Below are 24,241 nucleotides of genomic sequence, written 5' to 3'. Positions count from 1 at the left end.
AAAGAATTCTATTCAATATCTTGTAATAAAGTATAATGGCAAAGAATATGAAAAAAAATATATAATATATACGTACATATCTGTGTGTTTATATATATACATACGTATATAACTGAATCACTTTGCTGTACGCAAGAATCTAGCACAACATTGTATATTAAATATTTTACTTATAAAAATTAAATATATATTAAAGAAAAAACCAAGTTCTGATGACTGCTCATTACCATAACGACAGAATAGTCAGTTTTTTCATAAGTTTATGGGCACTTTTTTATTCCCAGTCTTTCCTTTTGATTTTCATCCAGCTAAGGCTGCAGAAAAAACCATCAACGATTCACTCAACCACTGATGTTGATTCTCTTTGAAGAGGTTTCCTCTGTGGAGATCTAATTTTCAGTTCGTGCATGTATCATGATTTCATCCTGTTTTTGCCTTTAAGTCATCTGTTGGGAAAGTAACTTTTTAAGTTACTGAAGCATTTTAAGATTCTGGACAACAGTTAAACTCTGAGACAAGTACAACTAGAAGTATTATAAGAAAGGGCTGAAGGGCACTCCAGAATCATGACCCCAGATTTTCCCGACTTGGCCAAGAAAAGTCCCAAGGACTCCTTAAGTCTATTTTTTATAGCCTTTTGTAGTTTTAGTTAGTTTTACTTCTAGTGTTAATCCAGGTACAACCTGAAGTATTAGCATTAGAGCAGACTCCTCCCTGATTGTTCAAAAGAAAGTCGAAGCTTTTTTATTATCTATACCCGTTTGTGTTAAAGAATTTAACTCAACTGGCTGCTTGTGCCCCCAGGACTTAGGCTATATTAATTACTGTGTCAACCAAAATGAAGGAGCAATGTTTTGATGATCATGTGGAGTGGCATAACTGCTGCGAATCGGCTTACTATCTTCAGGAGTCTTTTGCAGAAAGGGTTTTATTATTTTGGGGTGTATGTCAGGAAATATAACCCACTGAGGGTATTGGAGAGTCATACCCTTGTAATGGCCTAACTAATAGCTGTACAAAATAATTTACCTTGGTTCTGGGTTGGCATTAAATAGTCTGATTTCCACATAGAAGCTGCACAAGTCATGTAATCATCCTTTGTGGGATTGTAGGTATATTGTTTCTTGGTGTTTCTTGGTGCTGTGACTAATAATAAATATTGCATTTTTATTTCTCATAGTTCCTTAAAGCCTAGACTTAGGAAAGTCAGTATTACTAATAAGGAGAACATGATAGGCTAAGTCAGACATATATACCCTTAAATCAGTAAAGAGGAAAGCTATGAATAAACAAGAGTGTTCAAAGAAGACTGTAACCTGTAGAAGAATCTTGCTCCAGTGGTCTCGAGAGGAAGCTTCTTACTTCATATGGTCATGTGCTTATTGAAAGGTTTCTGGGTTAGCAGTTAATTCTGTGTACTGCTGGCTTCTGGAGGTTCTCTGGCAAACCTCACTTTCGGATCTTTAAAGGATGTGTCTTTCTAATTCTGTTAAGGCCCTTATCGTTTTCCCAGAGATTTTGGAACGATAAAGACAAAAATGTTTTTGAGTACATAATCCAAATTTATGAATAATTGTTCCAGTTAAATGTGTCCCTTGTCATGGGATCAGTAATTTGGAATGTCCTAGGCAGTCATGATGGTTGTGACCTTTCAACAGGGAAATATTTTGATCCATTCTGAAAAGAAATGTGCTATTATTAGTGCGACATATTCAGAAACCATGGCAGGAGAGGCAACTGTATAAATTCAATTTGGACATGCCCAGAGTCTTTTAGAGCATAGTCTCAGTTCATATCCCTCAATTTTTTTAGGTTAATTTAGTTACAAATAAAGCATGGACCAACTTTATCCTTCATCATCCTAGGAAGGTTCTTTCCTTAGTGTTTGATATTATAGCCAGTTTGTCCCTATTGGAATGAATTGTTTCACAGAGGATTTTATCCTTTATTTTTGTAGTCCAGGTGGCTATTTTGGTTTTGTCAGATCTTAATCCTCGTGGTTCTTATAACCTGATTGTACCCATTGTTTCTTTTCAGAATTTGGGAGGCCAAAGTTTGTATATCTACAGTGCAATCCTTGAACTTTTCCATGGATTTTATTTTATTATTCTTACAATGCTTTTACATAAGGACTTTAGTCAGAGTAGTCTGTTTAATATAATGGTCTGTTAAAAGTATTTGTATAGTACTTCTAAAGTATTTCTGTGGTATCTATAGTATAGATATTAGCTTCTATAGAACTTCTTTTACTGTCTCTTCCTTTATGATAGAAATTATTTTAGGTATCAAATCATGTATTTGTTGTTCATTTTTAAAGAGTACTTGAGAAAGTGCAAAAAAAACCTTGTTTTTTTCTATAAGATTTTTTAAAAGTCAATTATTCTAAAAGCATACTAGCTGTTAGCTAGTATGTGTATTTTACTTTCTTCTAGTGATTTGATATGCCTTAGAGAGAGCCATAATTTAATCATTTGAGCTAAACTATTTCATGGTAAGGAAATAGATTTTACAAAAGAGACTAGGCTACTTATTATGTCAAGCCTGGTATTGTCCTTTTTATTTTTTTTAATATAACCCCATCAACAAACAATATTAAGTCAGGATTTGGTATTGAAGCATCCAAAATTTTTTTCTGGGTATGGATACTTCTTGATTTACAGAATCATAATGAGGAGATTCTCCTCATTCAGTAAGGGTTATAGAGTTGTTGGGTTGAAAGTATTGAATCAGCAGATGGTAATAGAGGGAGAAAGTAATAATTCATAATTAATTAATTGGTATAAAAATATTGAATACTTCCATTAATGATAGGGATATACACATGTGATAACATTTTATTTAAAGGATTCATACAAAATCTGAAGGTATTTGGACTGATTTAGTTTTGACTGATACCTGTAAGTGCTCTGAGACAATGAGCCTGTTCATTTAAGGTATTAGCTTTGATAGGCAATGGTTCTTTGATGTGTGCTATGTTACTGAGTTAATATACCTAGAGCATGACCTAACATTTTCATGTTTGTAAAAAAAAAAAAATTTATGATAATTTAGGAAGAATCCATTTTAAATCTTATGAGCTGTGTTCTAATTGGTTTGAATATGTCTGTAGAGTCTTTTGCCCATAAGGATTCAGGAACCGTTTTTTCGGCAATTTCTTGAGTCGTATATTATGTAAGTAATCTAACGTCTAAATGAGCTATATTTTGATCCCACCTATTAAATTAGTAGGTATTGTGTCACAAAGACTAACCAAAGTATCAGTTACAGGTTAGGATTTAGGAAAGGGCTTAGGTTTGTTTGAAATCTCATTAATTGAATGGTTTTAGTAAACCAAAGTTTATTTTAAGCATTCTATAAGTTACTATATACTCTCAGTTTGTCTTATTTTTTTCCTCTACAATCAGGCACAGCCAGTCACTTTTACTTTAGTTTTTCTTATTAAACCCCCTAATTCAGTTTTAGAATTATAGGTTATCCACTGTCTCTATCAACTTATAAAGGCAGATCCTCTTTCAAAGAGCCGCATAACTTCTTTATTATTCCTCCTGCAAGAGCATTGCCCCTATGTCACCATAACAATAATTTGTTCTTTATTGGACGTTGATAAGCAAAACGTATGCCTAGTTTTTTTCCTTTTTTTCCTTCTCTTCTTTTTAAAAAAAGAATTTCATGGTATAAATTCCTTTTGGAATTCAGAACTGGGAAAAATTTCCTTCGTTTTTTTAGATATTGAGAGCTATGTAATACACTCTCACTTTTATCTTGGCTAACAGGTAGCTAAGAGCCACACTTTGTGCAAAATTTTAGTAGCATGCCTTAATCTAGGTTTTTTTTATTACAATCTTCCCCATCTTCCTTATTATATATTGTTAATATTTTTACAATTACCAATTTACAATGAATTGTTTTCTTCCTTATTGTATGCTTCCTATATTAACTTAGTAGTATAAAAAAGATAAGTAAATAAAAGATCAAGTCCATGAACAGAAAAAAGTAATACGGTTAAAGGGCACCATTTTTAGAGTAGGTAAGATTTTATTTAAAAATTTTAGGGAATACGTCTTTAACAAAGACTTTAAGATGTTTACAGTCAGTGATATCTGAATGTAATATTGATACTCTTTGGTTGAATAAGACAAATAAGCAAGACTTGAAAAATGGTAGAATAATACCAGAATCTATTCAGTACTGAAAAAATAAATTAAACCTTTAAAATGCCATAATCATAATTATTACAATTTTTTTTAGAATTCTATATTGTGAAATATTTTGACACATATTACTATTAGATATTTCTAGCAACTCTTGGCAGGATATAAACTGTTTATCCCCACCTTCTCAATGAAGAAACCCAGCCTCATAGAAGTGAAGTGACTTCCCCAGATCACGGAGCTAGTAAACGGCAAAACCCAATTACAAACTCAGATCTTCTGCTTTCTTTTCCAGTGATTTTTCAGACTACTATCTCTTAAAAAGGTGACTTTATTATTGCCAAAGGTTGGAGTCATTAAATGTTTTTAAACTTTTTTTAAAAAAATAAAAATGTATATTGTTCTACCAAGTTCAGACTTTTATCTTTTGTCCCCATAATAAAAAGTTGATCATCAATGTGTGTGAATTCATTCATCTACTCAACAAATACACTTTAATGCCTACATAAAGTAAGCTTGTAATAAAGAGGCACAGTGATGAATAAAATAGTCAAAAATTCTGCCCTCATGGACATTCCATGAAGGAGGATGACTGATTAAATGCAAAATTAATAAAATCATTTCAAAAGTGTTTTGAAGGGAACAAGCCAGTGGCCAAAGTAGAGAACAGCGGGGGAGTGAAGGAGATTGGGGGACCAGAGCCACTCTCTCTGCAGAAGTGACACTTAAGCTTAAACTTGAAAGAGGAAGATGAGATATATATGTGAAAAGGTATGAATCTTCTAAGCAGTGAGAATACTACATACGAAATCCCTGACACAGGAAAGAGCTTTATTTGTTCTAGGATATGAAAAAGCAGAGTAACTGGAACATATCCTGCAAGGCAGGGGACTGGGCTGTATAGAGAGGCTACCGTGTGCAGTATCTTGTAGGCTATAGTAGAGACTAAAGAGTAGACATTAGAAAAATCTATTTCCAAATGCAGAACATCTCTTTAGATCTCAGATTTTTAAAGGTGCTTTTACACTAACTATAAACTGTGTGAATTAATTTTTTTACACTTAGTTATTTTTGGTGCTGTATATTCGTGTATTGAGTTTCACATAATTTCTTTAGAACCTGTTGATGAATTCTTTCTGTAGTCTTTCTGTAGTTAGGAAAGGAAATTAAGTAACTAACATGACATGAGTTAGCTTTAGAGCAAATGGAGGGGTTGGCGTAAAGGAGGTTTCTTTCCTTTTCTATGAACATTATCAGTTAATATGCAACCAAAAAATCAGAATTTCATGCTTTTTTATTAATCAATTCATAGTACTAAAATTTTCCTCATAAAATGTGTACCAGAAGGACAAGCTAGAAAGTATGTTCTTAAGTCATATGATAAACATATTAATAATAAATAATTTAAATTCTATCAAAAGGCTAAAACAAGGTTTGATTTATTTTTCATTTCAGGCATGCCCATTTGTCATCGATATCTATGCAGACAAATGCAAGCCAAGAATTAAAACTGTCCATATGGAGGCATGCAGTGGGCAACTTGAGAAGGCCATTTGTAAATCTGTTCTTAACAAAGGCGATGCCAAAGTAATGGATGGCTATGAAAATATAATTGTACATACTTATAAGTGTGACACCTGGATAACATCAGTTATTGAAAACAAGGTATCAGTTATGAGGTGGTTCTCCTCATAACAGCAATGTTTGCTACTATGTTCCATCTTCTTTCTCACCCTATTCTTGCATAGTAATTAAATACCCCATTACATTAATAATATCTATAATAGTCAATTTATTCTTTTTTCTTTTTGAGTTTCTAACTCAAACTGGGCATGATAATTTTTATATATTTTTAAGGTATATAATATTTATTTATTAGATATTTATTTTTTGTGTTTCTTTATGAGACAATTGTTTTTCTATTAAAATATTATGAAAATTAAATATTTGGAGATCTATGAAGATAGAGCATAATCTGAGTACAAAGTATTTTATTTAGTTTGTTACTAAAAGTCTTCACACATACATAGCTATTTTAAACAATGGACATCATGTGTTAAAGAAATATAAACAAAGTAAAGAAAAAAATTTAGCCCAACTGTTTTATACAAACTTTGCAGTATCAGAAATCCTACAGATTATCATCATTTTATCTAATTAAATATATTCTACTGTACAGGACCTGTTTTCATCAAGCCAATTATTTCTGGCTTTTGGCCATCTTCTTTGCTACTATTGATATTGCTGGTCAAGAGAATACACACATAAATTCTTAAAGTCAGATATACTGAGTTTTCTAGAAATTATAAATTTTTATAAAATCTTACTCAAAATGGCTAGGTTTTTAGAACTGTTGGCTTATTTCTTTTAGTTCCTGGGTGAGATTTACATTATTTTTATGCCTGTCATAAATTTCTTAAAGTGCTTAAGATTTGGCTGAGTATTGAGTCAATGTGAATATATATTATGTAGCTCTCATGGTCACCATAGGGACCACTAGAAAGTATAACATGGTCTCTGCTGTCAAGGAGTTTATGGGCTAGTTGTAAAGGCAAAATTAATACTCTCGAAATAACAGTTAAATGTTAAATTACATAATACTGTTTGTATGTGCAATAGGAATTCAACGGTATTTGTATCTCTTGGACTTGATGTTAGTTTGGACTATAGAAGTTGAGGAAGGGTTTGTGATTAGGGGGAAGGGAACTGATGTGGGATTTAAACGTGTATAGGATTTGAAGGATAACTAGGATTTAGATACGCAGAGAGGCAGCCTTTAGAAGCAGGAGAAACAGTATAAGGAGAAATATGAGTAAGAGTTAATGTGAACTATGGACGAAAAAGTGAGAATATCTCCTTTGCAGAAACAGAGAGCTTTATTTGGAGAAGTATTTGAAAGGTAAATAACATAGGTTGAATGGGTCCAGATTATATATGTTATCTTGAAAACAAGATAGAAGAGTTTAGACTTGATGAAATAAGATAGGTTCCCCAGCCAGTAGATTGCAGTCTTCAAATGGATCATAACACTTTGTAGAGTGGTTCCTAAGATCCAGCATGTTTCTGTTTCTGCCCTCTATGTTTTCTTGTTTGTTCGGTTTGGGTTGTGTGTGTGTGAGCCCTCTACGTTTCATTAGAATTAAAAGGGTGGAAGAGAGCCACTACCTTACCCCAATTCCTCTGCTCTATTACCTTCATTTCTCAACCCTCCACCTCCTTTTCTCTCAAGGAAAGTTAAATTTCCCTTCACCAAAATGAGGTAATAATAATATTTTAGAGCTTACCATGTGCCAGGCACTTTAACGCTTTTACTTCTCACAACAATCCAATGAGGTAAGTATTATACTATTCCTATTTTCCTATTCCTAAGTATTATACTATTCCTATTTTACACACAAGGAAACTTGTGCACAGGGATGTTAAACTTGTGCACAGGGATGTTAAATAATTTACAAAAGGTCGCAGAGCTAAGTAGTAGAAGAGATGAGAGATGAATCCAAGTAGTCTAATGTTATATTGCCCCTTTGTAGTCGTTAGAGAGTGATTACAGGTTCTTTAGCAGGGGAATACTTTGACTCCTACATTTCTCTTATTTATCAGCTTCATTCTGCTTTCTCTTATTTGCTATCCATCCTAGAGGCTATCGTTATTAATGATATATTATCTCCAGTATCACTTCTTCCATAAGGTCTTCCGTGATACCCCAGTCTGAGCTAATGTTTCTGTGTTTCTATAATGTCTTCTTTGTTTCTATAGAACCCTGTGAATATCTCTATCACAAGACTTGCAAAGTGTTTTGCAATTAACATTTTGTTTGTATGTATTTAGTAAAGAAAGGACTAGCAACTTATAAAATCTTTTTTTTATAGTCAGATAATAAAGTGATTATTCACATCAACAACGAGCTGAGTAAAAACTGTGTAAACAACAGAGGACTTGACATATTTGCAGTAGAAGTGGCACCAAAATCTACAATGGTAATGCATTGTTTTCTAATTAAAGCCTTTTGTTTTATCAATTTGAAAAAAACATTTTTGCTATTAATGTTATGGATAAATATGTAGATATGAAATAAAGTAGAAAATTATTTTAAGTATGATATTTGTATCCTGTACTACGAGATAGGAGACTGGTTCTAATCCAGTTCGCACTATTTGGTTCAGTGATTATGGGACATTCACTTAACTTCTCTGTTTCAGTCTCTTTTTTGTTTGTTTCAGTCTCTTTAAGTATAAAATTAATGTAATGTCACCAGTTTTAGGTACTTCACAAAATTAATGTAAAGATAAAAATATAATGATATATGTGAAAGCACTATTGAATATTATATAGAAATACAAAGTAGTGTTAATAGTAATAGGACTTTTGATAACTCAAAATATTTTTATCTACATTATTAAGATTTTCTGAGGTAACCTAAAAGAGAAAATGCCTGTGTTTAGATAACCAACTAAGTCAAGAGCTAGGAATAGCTGAAGTTCTGGTGTTAGCAGAACTCTGGGTTTCTGATTTAGCCAGGAGTTCAAAGGCAGGGAGAGATCAGTAGACCCTGAAACAAGTTTAGTCAATGGAAAAAGGAAAAAACTTTCTATTCTTTCCCTTTTTTTCTCCATACTGTCAGTGAAATCCTAAAACATGCTAAAACAGGATAAGAAGAGTTTATCTTTTCTGTTATCCCAATCATGTTTTTTTTTTAATGTTCTAGGCTTAGTGAGGAAAGAATATTTACTTCCCTTTCTACCTCTCCTCTTTACCCACATTGACAAATACCAACTACCAAATACTATATTACGTAGAATTTAGGCTGGATTATCCTGTTAGACATCATATCGTAGATTGCAGGTCCCTGCTAAGGACAAATATTAAAGAATTTTATCTGCACAGAGATATTTTTTACATAGGTTCTAGAAATGTTGTCCTATTGAAAAATTAGCCCCAAATTACAGTATATAAAAGGAAGGTAAAGGCTTTCTATTTTTATATGCAGGTTTGTCAACATGTAATGCCTCTGAATGAACGACAAGAATGGATATATTATTGTGTGTATTCCCTTATATCTTAAACACTGTTTTTAGGAAATAATTTTGCTTGAGACTATCAAACTAAGAAGAATTATTTCAAGTTTAGTCTATTATTTGTTGATCAGCAAAATGCTAATCAATTTAACTGATGTACATAATAATCTATTTAATTTGTATGCATTTACATTTCATGTCCATATTATATACTTTATTATTAAAATAGAAATAATTTTTTAATGTGTGGCCTTCTTATTAATTTAATGGGAAATCTGGGCATATTTCATTTATGACTAGTAAATTGAAATCAAAGTACAGGTAAGCTTTTAAAAAGTAATACTCAATGAATTCTATAAAATCCTATACACTTTTGATTTATCAAAAAAATCCTGGAATAAAATGTAAATGGGCAAGCTGCAGTGAGTGCCTTGTGCTTTATCCCTGTGCTCTGGCCTGTCCAAGGAGCCCAGTGGATCCAGGACTCCTATCCTCACCGGTATAGTCACAGGCATGTGGCTGTGAGAGGACCAGGAGTCCTCCTTCCTGCTGCTGCTGCTGTGGCTGGTGACGTGCAGCCCTTCACTGCTTGCTTCTTCACCGGCAGCCTCTATCTCCTGCTGCGCCTCTTCAGCCTTGAGCATGTGCCCTCCCACAGGGCTCTGCTGGTGCTCAAGCCCCAGGACCGAGTTTCTGCCATTGGCAGTGGCAGTCACAATGAGTCAGAGAACAGTTGGATGTTGCATTTACTTCTGATGAGATTGCTACCTTAATGCGCAATAGCACAAGTAGATACAATAGCACAAGTAGACTGATGGGACTGGTCAATGTGTGATTTGACACTTGAACAAATTAGAAAGTTTAATCCTGCAGCAGATCACAGATTCAGGAATAATTTCCCTGATGAGAAGATCCCTGCCCTGAGGGAAGCTGGAGCAGAGTGCCTGAACCATAACGTCACAGTCTTCTTTGATGTCAAAGGCCATGCAAATATGGCTACTGATGTTCTAAAGAAAATGTGTATGGAATTTCCTCAACTATACAATAGTAGTAGTATTTGCTCTTTCTTGCCAGAAGTTATCTATGAGACAAACAGATCACAGTGTAGTAATGGCTTTAACTCACAGACCTTGGAACCTTAGCCATACAGCAGATGGGACTATGATACTCTCTGGATACAATCCATGTTTGTGGTAATAGATGTTTCATTTGCTTGGAGCATACGTAATATCTTATGGTACCTGTGTGGAATTTCAGGTTTCCTCATGCAAAAGGATTTTGTATCCCCAAACTACCTGAAGAAGTGGTCAACTAAAGGCATTCAGGTTGTTGCTTGGACGGTTAATACCTTTGATGAAAAAAATTTACTATGAATCCCATCTTGGTTCCAGCTCTGTCAGACAGTGTGTTGGAAGACTGCACATCAGTTCTAGAATCTCCCCCAACCCCCTCCCCAAGGAAACATGTACAGAAACTGCCTGCTGGTCTCATGCAGGGATATCAAAATACCCCTTGTGCTAGCCCAAACCCTGGGAGATCAGGTAGCTCACACAAGTAATAGGAACCAAAGCAAAGTCTGGTGTTGCCAACATGCTCCGTGGAATGCCTGAGTTCAACACTTGCTCTTGAAAGTCTGGGTCTGCAAAAAGGCACAACAGGGCTTCCCTGGTGACGCAGTGGTTGAGAGTCCGCCTGCCGATGCAGGGGACACGGGTTCGTGCCCCGGTCCGGGAAGATCCCACATGCCGCGGAGTGACTGGGCCCGGGGGCCTTGGCCGCTGGGCCTGCGCGTCTGGAGCCTGTGCTACGCAGCGGGAGAGGCCACAACAGTGAGAGAGAGGCCCGCGTACCGCAAAAAAAAAAAAAATAATAAGGCACAACAGCTCCTGCCCTGACCTAAGTGAGGCATACACCTTAACCTGGTGAGGATAAGCACAGACCGAGTTGTGAAATTTGGGGGTACAGATGCAAATACATGGGAAATGCACCATCACTCAGAGTTGACATTTTAAAACTTGCCACGCTTTTGTAACATTTATTTCAATACTGTATTCAGCTATGTTATCAATGTATTGTGGCTGTCAAACTTGTGACCACACTAAAAATCATTAAAAGGAATAAAAAAGTGAATGCAGAAACAGCCATTTAATTATATACTGTATTTAGTTTTCCCATGAGGAAATATAATTAAAGCAAAATTTGAAGAAATTAATTTTTGTATTAAAGAAGCCAAAATCTAATCACAACAGTAGGAATATTTTGTTCTGACAGTAAATTGTTTAATGGATTTACCTGTGGAGTATTTTTAATTAAATGTATTTTGAAATAGTAGAAATTAAATCAAATAGCAATTAATGAAGTAGTACAGTGCATGAAATACTATATTAAGCAATTAAGAACTGTGTAACCATATCAGTAACAGAATACTTGGCTAGTAAATGTCAGCTTTTGAAATATGAATACCAGTATAGCAGTATATTATTTTTACCCAGCACATGCTAGCACATAGTTTAAATGTCACTTGGATTTTTGGCCCTTGATTAGATGTCTGTAAAATGGGTTGTCATTATCTAGCAGTTTGAATTCTTCAGATGATATCTTAAAAAGTAATGCAATGTGAAAGCATTTTATTAATTGCCAGATGCTTTCTAAGTCAAATAAATGTGGCCCTATATTCTATTTCACAGAGTATTGAGTTGCAGGAAATAAATTATCTGGCTTTGTTACCAAAAGCATATGATAAAGTTGCTATCTTTGCCGAAAGTTGTAAAAAGGCTTTTAATAATAGAATGATAGGTGACATAACGTGGTATCATTGGAACATGGAGACTCAAGAAAGAATAGTGAGCACTTAAGCCTTATCTTCCACCACTGTCACCACTTAGACATACCAAGCCTTTTTTCTTCTTCCCATTAATCACTTATTAGAGGGGAAAAACCCCAGCTATCTTATGGTCCCATTTTCAATTACTCAGTAGAAAAGAAAGATATTTTGTTTCAAGTTAAACTTTCTTCCAAGCAAATGAAAATCCAAGGGAATCAGCTAGTTAATGATTATAATAAGCTGGGTTCCATTTTTGGACCTTTAAGTAAATGATTTTTTAAGAATTACCTCAGTACTGTGATACTAGAATATCCAGAAAAAATTAATTCAGGTCCTGAAATACCAGACTCATAGGTTGATAACGATTCTTTATTCAACTAAAATAAAGTTGATTAACATGTAAGAATATTTTCTTTAAATTCAAGAGGTGCTACGTTTTTTCAGGGTAGTTTTGTGCAGATTGACTATTACATTTTCAAAGGTAACTTCTCATGTTGTTTAATTTTAAAAGCACAAGGATTCAACTTACGAAAAAGACATCTAAATGCCCCCAAGTCTCTCCTGTGCCCTTCCTATCTTCATGGTATCTACATTAAAGCTCCCCATGAAAAAATTTTATCTACAAACACTTTCTCAAAATTAGCTTTTTTTTCATTATTATTTATATGTGTTCTAGACTTTTCATCTTTAAGAAACCTCTCATTCCCCATCTATCTCTATCATTATTCTGTCCTCCCCTTCACACCAAAAAGACATGAACGAATTGTTTGCTATACCTACTTTTTTGACTCCTATTCATTCTTTCCAGTTAATTCAACTAAGTGGTTGTTTTTCCAGGGACATAAATAACTTCCTTATCATTAAACACAGTGGATATTTTGAAGTCTTCTCTCCAGTGTTAGATATTGTTGATCTCTCTGACACCATATTCTCCAGATTTTCTTCCAACCTCTGACCATTCCTTTTCAGGCTTCTTCCAACCATACTTCTGTACGTTCTCTCAGTTTCTGCATTCTCTCTCACCTCAGGCCCTTTGGATGTAATATTTCCTTCTTGCCCATAGAATAAGTCTTCCTTCCCCTTTTCCTCTTCTTCCTTCAGGTCTCATCAAATATGTCAGTTTTCCCAAGAATCCTTTCTTGATTACTCCCCCCCACCAAGACCACTTTGATGGCCCTATTACTTTGTGCTCACTCTTTGTGGTCACACTCAGCATCCTATACAGGAATTACTGTTTTATCTATACCCCTCACTAGGCTGAAAGCAGGGATAGTTACAATTCCAGCATATACCATTGGAACCATAATATACAATAAATATTTTTTGGATGATTAAATAAAGTGGGCAGAAAATTTAAACTTACATGTGGTATAATTTTTTCCTAGTTCTTGGGCTATTTGTAAGTTAAAAATAGAAACATAAGAAAAGAAACACAAGGTCTCATTACTATCCAATTCCACTTATACAGATTTTGTTTTTCATGTAATTAATTACATGAAACAGATTAAACAACTAAAACAAAGTGAAATATTTTTTCATTATCTAAGTTTTAAATGGGAGGGGAAATGGCTAAATGATTGCTGTAATTCCTTCCTACTCTAAAATTCTACAGTTCCAATATTTTAAAGCCAAATTAGTGTTAATTATCAAATGCTGTCATAAGTAATTCTTAAATTACTATATTTAATAAGTTTGTTGATTTTTCCATTACATATTGTAGTAGACCTGTGTTGTTGTTTTTTTTAAGCCAGTGGCCTTCTTTTAGATCTATTTTTGGTGTAAGTTAAATAGGAAGCAGAAACTTAATATACCACAGTGATCATATTTTGGATATAATCCAGGAAAATGGAAATGTATTTCTGGTTTTGACCACCAGAGGGTGAGCATATTATTTCATTATTCATTAGTGCACACATATGCCCCAGAGAGAGAGACTGATAATATTTCTCAGCAGTGGATTAAGTCCTTTATGACTTCTAAGACTGCTTTGGGGAAATATATTGTATATTGTGGATACATCCATATACAGGCATATACACCCATTCTTATTAGAGAATATATAAAAATTATTTCTAACTTGTAAAGTGGATACTAAATCTTCAGCTCTTAAAAGGCTCTTCACTTATTCATGAATTTACAAGTATTATATAAGGACATATAGAGATAGCCCTGCTAGCTTTACATAGGATTATAAAGCCTATCTTTGCTACTCAGCCTTGCTTAATTTCTGGAAAAAATAAGAACTACATAAAGATTTGAGGAAAAATAAGGCAAATAATGGATTGATTTAGGGAAAGTAGATGCGATTCATGTGGAGACACAATTTAGGGGCCAGGGACTAGGAATTGTTGCTGAAAATCTAAGAGGTAAAGGATTTTGATTAAAGTGTCTGTACTTATTAGCTATGGCTAATTCTTGTCTAAGGAAGATGAAGAATAGGCATTCTCAATTCTTATGAATAATTCACAAGCTGCATATATTTGCAATATTTGACCACAGTTGATTTAAAGATATATATGAATGTTAAAAAGAAGACCAACATAAAGTGGTTAGAAGTATGGTTCCATTCCCTCCAAATTTAAAAACAATATTTTAAAATTTCTTTTAGATACAGTTGGTAAACATCCAACATTTTATACATATTCTTAACTTTATTCTTTCCTCTACAATTTAACACAAGGTCATCTAAATTAAATTCAAGGCCAGCTTAAGTTCAATCATCCGTATGAGGCTAATGTCAACATATAATATCAATGCAATAGTGCCAGTTACAGAATACCAGCATTGTAACCTTTCTGGCAATTATAGATATGAATATGCAGCATTACTAAAACATACATTTCTCTGTGCCGTTTCTAAACATCTGTTGTAAAAATTGTTTGGATTTAGCTTCTTCAGAAAGACTTGTTTTCTTCTTTGCAGAGCAGTAACAATTTTGGAAGACAAGTAGACTGGTGAATGGTATACAAGGACATAAAATTAGCAAGTATCTAGCACACATGGCATTAGTTACAAGGCCGAAGTAGTAGACATGATCTCTGTCCTCAGGAGAAGAAAGAGCTGAGGAAATGAGTTACATGTTATCCTACTAAGGAATGATATTAAGTCTTAAACTACTGTAGTAAACACTGATCATTAAGCATAAACTAGGGATGAGTTAGGGTACAGGAACAGAAAAGGAAGGGAAGACTTGCCCAATTTGAGGGGAGAGGGTTGATAAGATTCTCTTGGAGGACTGAAGGAATGAAAGAAGTGTGGTTTGAAGCTGACAAGTGCTTTGATTTGTTTTTAGTCATGCAATACAATGTATTTTAAAATTTAAATAATGGAAAAAGGCACATTTTAATAACTATTAAAGGAAATGAGTCATAGGCTTTAAAATATTGAGAAGTACTACACTAAAATATTAGACCATGTTTGGTAGAACCAGTTTGGACAAGTTGGAAAGATTAGTGTGGCTGGAAGAATCAGGGAGATGAGCTAGAACTTTAACTGAACTTGAAGGGATAAAAGGGATTTAGAAGGGGGAGGAGGAAATTTCAGGCATTTTCTCATGTTTTTCACTTTTCCTACAATTTCCTGTATTGTATCTCTGCCTATTAATATCATAGGCAATAAGTCAATAATCATATACTTATTGATTGCCGAATATGTATAGAGCACTGCTTTATTTACTGCATGTACACAGGTGATCAAACTAGACATTGTTCCTGCTCTCATTATATATAGTCTATCAGAGAAGATAGATTGTGAACAAGTATTACACACTGGGCCTTTAACATATATTTTTTATATGCTTCATTCTTCATGAAGCCTTTAAACCTTTCCCCAATGCAGAAGAAACTATTCTGCTTCTTGAGCTTCTATTTTAAATCTAATACTTTTTTTTCTGTGAGTTTTTTTTTTTTAATAAATTTATTTATTTATTTTTGGCTGCGTTGGGTCTTCGTTGCTGCACGCGGGCTTTCTCTAGTTTCGGCGAGCGGGGGCTACTCTTCACTGCAGTGTGCGGGCTTCTCATTGCGGTGGCTTCTCTTGTAGCGGAGCACAGGCTCTAGGCACGTGGGCTTCAGTAGTTGTGGCATGCAGGCTTCAGTAGTTTTGGCTTGAGGTCTCTAGAGCACAGGCTCAGTAGTTGTGGCGCACGGGCTTAGTAGCTCCGTGGCATGTGGGATCTTCCCGGACCAGGGTTCAAACCCGTGTGCCCTGCATTGGCAGGCGGATTCTTAACCACTGCACCACCAGGGAATCCCTCTGTGTGGTTCTAATTCCATATTAAAATAATTGTTATACAATAAATTTGACCTTTTGCGGGGGAGGAGGTGAGGTTATGTATATCTATTGACTTAACACATGTATAGATTCATTTGACTACCACTGCAATCAGGATCCAGAGCAGTTCCCTCACCAATAAACTCCCTTGTCACATCCTCCTCTCCTCCTAGCTCCATACTCCCAGTTCCTGGCAATCCCTGATCTGTTTTCCATCACTATGGTTTTCTCTTTTTGAGAATGTCATATAAATGGGATCATGTATCAACCTTTTGAGACTGAATTTTTTCACTCAGCATAATGCCTCTGAGAATTATCCAAATTGGTGTATCAATAGTTTGTTCCTTTTACTGCTGTGTAGTTTTTCATAAAGATTTACACAATTTGTTTATTCATTTATCTGCTAGGTTGTTTCCAGTTTTTGGCAATATTAACAGAGCTGCTGTAACATTCAAGTATAGGTTCCTACGTGAACATAAGTTTTCATTTCTGTAGGGTAGATACCCGAATGTGAGATTACTGAATCATATGTTTAAGTGTATGTTTGACTTTTTAAGAAACTGTTTCAGTGTTTTCCAGAGTGGCTGTACCAGTTTGCATTTCTACCTGCAATGTATGAGAGTTCCAGTTGTTCTGCATTCTTGTTAGCACTTAGTTTGTCAGTATTTTTTATTTTAGTCATTCTAATAGATATGCAGTGTTATCTCATAGTGGTTTTAATTTGCATTCCCCTAATGGCCAATGATATTGAGCAACTTTTCATATGCTTCTTTACTATCTGTATATATCCTCTTCAGTGAGGTATCTCTAAGTCTTTTGCCCATTTTAAATTGGGTTGTTTTCTTACTGTTGAGTTTTGGGATTTTTTTTTGTAATTATGTAATTTTTTTTTGAATTTTATTTATTTTTTATACAGCAGGTTCTTATTAGTCATCAATTTTATACACATCAGTGTATACACGTCAATCCCAATTTCCCAATTCATCACACCACCACCACCACCACACCCCCGGGGCTTTCCCCCCTTGGTGTTCATACGTTTGTTCTCTACATCTGTGTCTCAATTTCTGCCCTGAAAACCGGTTCATCTGTACCATTTTTCTAGGTTCCACATATATGCGTTAATATACGGTATTTGTTTTTCTCTTTCTGACTTACTTCACTCTGTATGACACTCTCTAGATCCATCCACGTCTCTACAAATGACCCAATTTCATTCCTTTTTATGGCTGAGTAATATTCCACTGTATATATGTACCACATCTTCTTCATCCATTCAACTGTTGATGGGCATTTAGGTTGCTTCCATGACCTGGCTATTGTAAATAGTGCTGCAATGAACATTGGAGTGCATGTGTCTTTTTGAATTATGGTTTTCTCTGGGTATATGCCTAGTAGTGGGATTGCTGGGTCATATTGTAATTCTATTTTTAGTTTTTTAAGGAACCTCCATACTGTTCTTCATAGTGGCTGTATCAATTTACATTCCCACCAACAGTGCAAGAGGGTTCCCTTTGCTCCACACCCTCTCCAGCATTTGTTGTTTGTAGATTTTCAGATGATGCCCATTCTAACTGGTGTGAGGTGCTACCTCATTGTAGTTTTGATTTGCAGTTCTCTAATAATTAGTGATGTTTTCATGTGCTTCTTGGCCATCTATATGTCCTCTTTGGAGAAATGTCTATTTAGGTCTTCTGCCCATTTTTTAATTGGGTTGTTTGTTTTTTTAATATTGAGCTGTTTATATATTTTGGAGATTAATCCTTTGTCCGTTGATTCTTTTGCAAATATTTTTTCCCATTCTGAGGGTTGTCTTTTCGTCTTGTTTGTAGATTCCTTTGCTTTGCAAAAGCTTTTAAGTTTCATTAGGTCCAATTTGTTTATTTTTGTTTTTATTTCCATTACTCTAGGAGGTGGATCAAAAAAGATCTTGCTGTGATTTATGTCAAAGGGTGTTCTTCCTTTGTTTTCCTCTAGGCGTTTTATAGTGTCTGATCTTACATTTAGGTCTCGAATCCATTTTTGAGTTTATTTTTGTGTATGGTGTTAGGGTGTGTTCTAATTTCATTCTTTTACATGTAGCTGTCCAGTTTTCCCAGCACCACTTATTGAAGAGACTGTCTTTTCTCCATTGTATATCCTTGCCTCTTTTGTCATAGATCAGTTGACCATAGGTGCGTGGGTTTATCTCTGGGCTTTCTATCCTATTCCAGTGATCTATATTTGGTTTTGTGCCAGTACCATATTGTCTAGATTACTGTAGCTTTGTAGTATAGTCTGAAGTCAGGGAGTCTGATTCCTCCAGCTCCGTTTTTTTCCCTCAAAACTGATTTGGCTTTTTGGGGTCTTTTGTGTCTCCATACAGATTTTACGATTTTTTGTTCTAGTTCTGAAAAAAATGCCATTAGTAATTTGAAAGTGATTGCATTGTATCTGTAGATTGCTTTGGGTAGTACAGTCATTTTCACAATATTGATTCTTCCAATTCAAGAACATGGAATATCTCTCCATCTGTTGGTATCACCTTTAATTTCTCTCAACAGTGTCTTATAGTTTTCTGCATACAGGTCTTTTGTCTCCCTAGGTAGGTTTATTCCTAGGTATTTTATTCTTTTTGTTTCAGTGGTAGATGGGAGTGTTTCCTTAATTTCTCCTTCAGATTTTTCATCATTAGTGTATAGGAACGCAAGAGATTTCTGTGCATTAACTTTGTATCCTGCAACTTTACCAAATGTATTGATTAGCTCTAGTAGTTTTCTGTTGGCATCTTTAGGATTCTCTATGTATAGTATATCATCTGCAAACAGTGACAGTTTTACTTCTTCTTTTCCAATGTGTATTCCTTTTATTTCTTTTTCTTCTCTGATTGCCGTGGCTAAGACTTCCAAAACTATGTTGAATAACAGTGACGAGAGTGGACATCCTTGTCTTGTTCCTGATCTTAGAGGAAATGCTTTCAGTTTTTCACCATTCAGAATGATGTTTGCTGTGGGTTTGTCATATATGGCCTTTAGTGTTTGAGGTAGGTTCCCTCTATGCCCACTTTCTGGAGCGTTTTTATCATAAATGGGTGTTGAATTTTGTCAGAAGCTTTTTCTGCATCTATTGAGATGATCATATGATTTTTATCCTTCAATTTGTTAATATGGTGTATCACATTGATTTGCATATATTGAAGAATCCTTGCATCCCTGGGATAAATCCCACTTGATCATGGTGTATGATCCTTTTAATGTGTTGTTGGATTCTGTTTGTTTGTATTTTGTTGATGATTTTTGCATCTATATTCATCAGTGATATTGGTCTGAAGTTTTCTTTTTTTGTAGTATCTTTGTCTGGTTTTGGTATCAGGGTGATGGTGGCCTCAAAGAATGAGTTTGGGAGTGTGCCTTCCTCTGCAATTTTTTGGAAGAGTTTGAGAAGGATGGGTGTTAGCTCTTCTCTAAGTGTTTGATAGAATTCATCTGTGAAGCCATCTGGTCTTGGACTTTTGTTTGTTGGAAGATTTTTAATCACACTTTCAGTTTCATTACTTGTGATTGGTCTGTTCATATTTTCTTTTTTTTTTTTTCTATTTTTTCTATTTCCTGGTTCAGTCTTGGAAGGTTATAGCTTTCTAAGAATTTGTCCATTTCTTCCAGGTTGTCCATTTTATTGGCATATAGTTGTTTGTAGTAATCTCTTATAATCCTTTGTATTTCTGCAGTGTCAGTTGTGATTTCTTCTTTTTCATTTCTAATTTTATTGAGTCCTCTCCCTCTTTTTCTTGATGAGTCTGGCTAATGGTTTATCAATTTGTTTATCTTCTGAAAGAACCAGCTTTCAGTTTTATTGATCTTTGCTATTGTTTTCTTTGTTTCTATTTCATTTATTTCTGCTCTGATCTTTATGATTTCTTTCCTTCTGCTAACTTTGGGTTTTGTTTGTTCTTCTTGCTCTAGTTCCTTTAGGTGTAATGTTAGATTGTTAATTTGAGATTTTTCTTGTTTCTTGAGGTAGGCTTGTATAGCTATAAACTTCCCTCTTAGAACTGCTTTTGCTGCATCCCATAGGTTTTGGATTGTCGTGTTTTCACTATCATTTGTCTCTAGGTATGTTTTGATGGCCTCTTTGATTTCTTCAGTGATCTCTTGGTTATTTAGTAATGTATTGTTTAGCCTCCATGTGTTTGTGCTTTTTACGTTTTTTTCCCTGTCATTGATTTCTAATCTCATAGTGTTGTGTTCAGAAAAGATGCTTGATATGATTTCAATTTTCTTAAATTTACTGAGGCTTGATTTGTGACCCAAGATGTGATCTATCCTGGAGAATGTTCCATGTGCACTTGAAAAGAAAGAGTAATCTGCTGTTTTTGGATGGAATGCCCTATAAATATCAATTAAATCCTTCTGGTCTATTGTGTCATTTAAAGCTTGTGTTTCCTTATTAATTTTCTGTTTGGATGAGCTGTCCATTGGTGTAAGTGAGGTGTTAAAGTCCCCCACTATTGTGTTACTGTCAATTTCCTCTTTTAGAGCTGTTAGCAGTTGCCTTATGTATTGAGGAGCTCCTATGTTGGGTGCATATATATTTATAATTGTTATATCTTCTTGGATTGATCCCTTGATCATTATGTAGTGTCCTTCCTTGTCTCTTGTAACATTCTTTATTTTAAAGTCTGTTTTATCTGATATGAGTATTGCTACTCCAGCTTTCTTTTCATTTCCATTTGCATGGAATATCTTTTTCCATCCCCTCACTTTCAGTCTGTGTGTATCCCTAGGTCTGAAGTGGGTCTCTTGTAGACAGCATATATATAGGTCTTGTTTTTGTATCCATTCAGCAAGCCTGTGTCTTTTGGTTGGAGCATTTAATCCATTCACATTTAAGGTATTTATTGATATGTATGTTCTTATGACCATTTTCTTAATTGTTTTGGGTTTGTTTTTGTAGGTCCTTTTCTTCTCTTGTGTTTCCCACTTAGAGAAGTTCCTTTAGCATTTGTTGTAGAGCTGGTTTGGTGGTGCTGAATTCTCTTAGCTTTTGCTTGTCTGTAAAGCTTTTGATTTCTCCATTGAATCTGAATGAGATCCTTGCTGGGTAGAGTAATCTTGGTTGTAGGTTCTTCCCTTTCATCACTTTAAGTATATCATGTCACTCCCTTCTGGCTTATAGAGTTTCTGCTAAGAAATCAGCTGTTAACCTTATAGGAGTTCCCTTGTATGTTATTTGTCGCTTTTCCCTCGCTGCTTTCAATAATTTTTCTTTGTCTCTAATTTTTGCCAATTTGATTACTATGTGTCTCGGTGTGTTTGTCCTTGGGTTTATCCTGTTTGGGACTCTCTGCACTTCCTGGACTTGGGTGGCTATTTCCTTTCCCATGTTAGGGAAGTTTTCAACTATAATCTCTTTAAATATTTTCTCAGGTCCTTTCTGTCTCTCTTCTCCTTCTGGGACCTCTATAATGCAAATGTTGTTGCATTTAATGTTGTCCCAGAGGTCTCTTAGACTGTCTTCATTTCTTTTCATTCTTTTTTCTTTATTCTGTTCCACAGCAGTGAATTCCACTATTCTGTCTTCAAGGTCACTTATCTGTTCTTCTGCCTCAGTTATTCTGCTATTGATTCCTTTTAGAGCATTTTAAATTTCATTTATTGTGTTGTTCACATCTGTTTGTTTGTTCTTTAATTTTTCTAGATCTGTTTTAAACATTTCTTGCGTCTTCTCTATCTTTGCCTCCATTCTTTTTCTGAGGTCCTGGATCATCTTCACTATCATTATTCTGAAATCTTTTCTGGAAGGTTGCCTATCTCCACTTCATTTAGTTGTTTTTCTGGGGTTTTATCTTGTTCCTTCATCTGATACATAGCCCTCTACCTTTTCATCTTGTGTATCTTTCTGTGAATGTGTTTTTTGTTCCACAGGCTGCAGGACTGTAGTTCTTCTTGCTTCTTCTGTCTTCCCTCTGATCTGCTAGTGTCGGAGGGTCTCCTGCAGAGGCGGGGCAGGGCTGTGTGTTACCGTGAGGACAAGGACAGCAGCAGCAGAAGTTCTGGGAAGTACTCCTTGGTGTGAGCCCTCCCAGGGTCTGTCATTAGCCCTACCAAAGAGCCTGGGTAGGCCGAGTTTTGGGATTCTTTATAAATTCTGGTACATCTGGTGATTTGAAAATATTTTCTCTAGGCTATAGTTTGTCTTTTCATTCTCTCAATTGTGTCATATGGAGAGCAAGTGTTTAACTTTGATTAACTCCAATTCATCAGTTTTTCCTTAATGGATCATGCATTTGGTATCAAATTTAAGAAGTTGTTGCCTAACCCCAAGTCACAAAGATTTCCTCTTGTTCTAAAAATTTTATAGTTTTACTTTGTACATTTATATCTATGATCTTTTTTTCCCCATTTTAATTAAATATTTGACTTAGCTCTTTTTTTTGTGATCTATTTTGAATTAATTTTTGTGTGTGCTGTGAGGTTTAGGTTGAGGTTCATTTTTCTTTTTTTCCATATGGATTTCAATTATGCTGGCACCATTTGCTGAAAAGATTATTCTTTCTCCATTAAATTGCTCTTTTATTTCTGGACTCTATTCTGTTCCATTGATCTGTCTGTAGTTCCCCTAACCAATACTACACTGTCTTGTTAGTGTAGCTTTATATATAGGAAGCCTTTTAATCAGATAATGTGATTCCTCCAATTTTATTGTGCTTTTCCAAAGTCATCTAGTTTCTTTACCTTTCTAAGGAAATTTTAGGACTAGTCTACAAAACGTTTATATATCTACAAAAAGTTTTGCTGGAATTTTGATTGATATTGTGTTAAATGTATTGATCATTTGGGGCAATTGACATGTTTATTATGTTGATGCTTCCAATCCATGAACATGGCATAACTCTTCATTTATTTAGGCTTTCTTTTATTTGTTTCATAAGCATTTTATAGTTTTTAGCATACAAATCCTATACATTCTTTATTAGATTTGCATCTAAATATTTTATTTTTATGAGCTATTGTAAATCTATTTTTTAAAATTTCAGTTTAAACAGTTGTACATTGCTAGTATATAAAAATATGATTGATTTTTGTGTATTGGTCTTATATCCTGAGGCTCTTGCTAAACTAATATATTAGTCCTAGGAGTTTTTTGTTTGTAGATTTCTTAGGATTTTTTTCATAGAAAAACATGTCATCTGCAATAAGGACACTTTCATTTCTTTCTTTTCAATCTGTATGCCTTTTCTTTTTTCTTTCTTTATTATATTGGCTAAGACTTCCATAATTATGTTGAATAAGTATGATAAAAGTGGATATCCTTACCTTGCTCCCAGTCTTAGGGAATAAAGCGTTTATTCCTACACCATTAATGCAATGTTAGCTGAAAATATTTTTGTAGAAGCCCTTTATTAGGTTTGGGAAGTTTCCTTCTATTCCTAGTTTGCTGAGAGTTTTTATCAGGATCCTGAATTCTGTGAAATATTTTTTCTGCATCATCCTATGGTTTTTCTTCTTTAGACTGTTAATATAGTGGATTACACTGATTGATTTTCAAATATTGAATCACCCTTTCATTCTCAGGATAAACCCCACTTGGTTGTGATACATTATTCTTTTTATATATTGTGGATTCAATTGACTAGTATATTACTGAGCATATTTTTGACTATGTATATGAGGGATATTGGTCTGTAGTTTTCTTGATTTGTAATGTCTTTGTCTGGTTTGGGTATCAGAGCTATGCTGGCTTCATAAAATGAGTCTGGAATGTTCACTCTTATTTTCTGGGAGAGATTGTAGGGAACTGGTGTTATTTCTTCTTTAAATATTTGAATTTGCCATTAAAACCATCTGGGTGTGGAGATTTTTCGAGGTTTAATTATTAATTCAATTTTTTTTAACAGTTATGGGACCATTCTGTTTATCTCTTTCATCTCGGGTGGGGGGTAGTTGGTAGTTTGTGGGTTTTGAGGAATTGGTCCATTTTATCTAAGTTGTCAAATTTAT

The 24,241-nt window shown here is 34.6% G+C and overlaps 1 protein-coding gene and 1 pseudogene across 6 annotated transcripts in view; both read left to right on the top strand.

The window, feature by feature from the left end:
* Positions 1-9,407, top strand: part of EFCAB7 (EF-hand calcium binding domain 7) — a 50,668-nt gene extending 41,261 nt beyond the window's left edge. For 5 of the 6 annotated variants that reach the window (XM_033409003.2, XM_033408997.2, XM_033408999.2 and 2 more), the window contains 2 exons: positions 5,607-5,816; positions 8,021-9,407. In XM_033409003.2, the coding sequence (XP_033264894.2) occupies positions 5,607-5,816; positions 8,021-8,215 (405 nt within the window). In that variant the 3' untranslated portion in view covers positions 8,216-9,407. The remainder of the gene's footprint in view (positions 1-5,606; positions 5,817-8,020) is intronic. The other variant, XM_033408998.2, reaches the window with a different exon arrangement.
* On the top strand, positions 9,302-10,724 carry LOC101278680 (glycerophosphodiester phosphodiesterase 1-like; annotated as a pseudogene).
* Positions 10,725-24,241: the final 13,517 nt, after the last annotated feature.

Source organism: Orcinus orca, chromosome 1 (assembly GCF_937001465.1).
Source record: "Orcinus orca chromosome 1, mOrcOrc1.1, whole genome shotgun sequence".
Classification (NCBI taxonomy): domain Eukaryota; kingdom Metazoa; phylum Chordata; class Mammalia; order Artiodactyla; family Delphinidae; genus Orcinus; species Orcinus orca.
The sequence above is the reverse complement of the archived record's forward strand: the minus strand, read 5'-3'. Positions and strand labels throughout refer to the sequence as shown.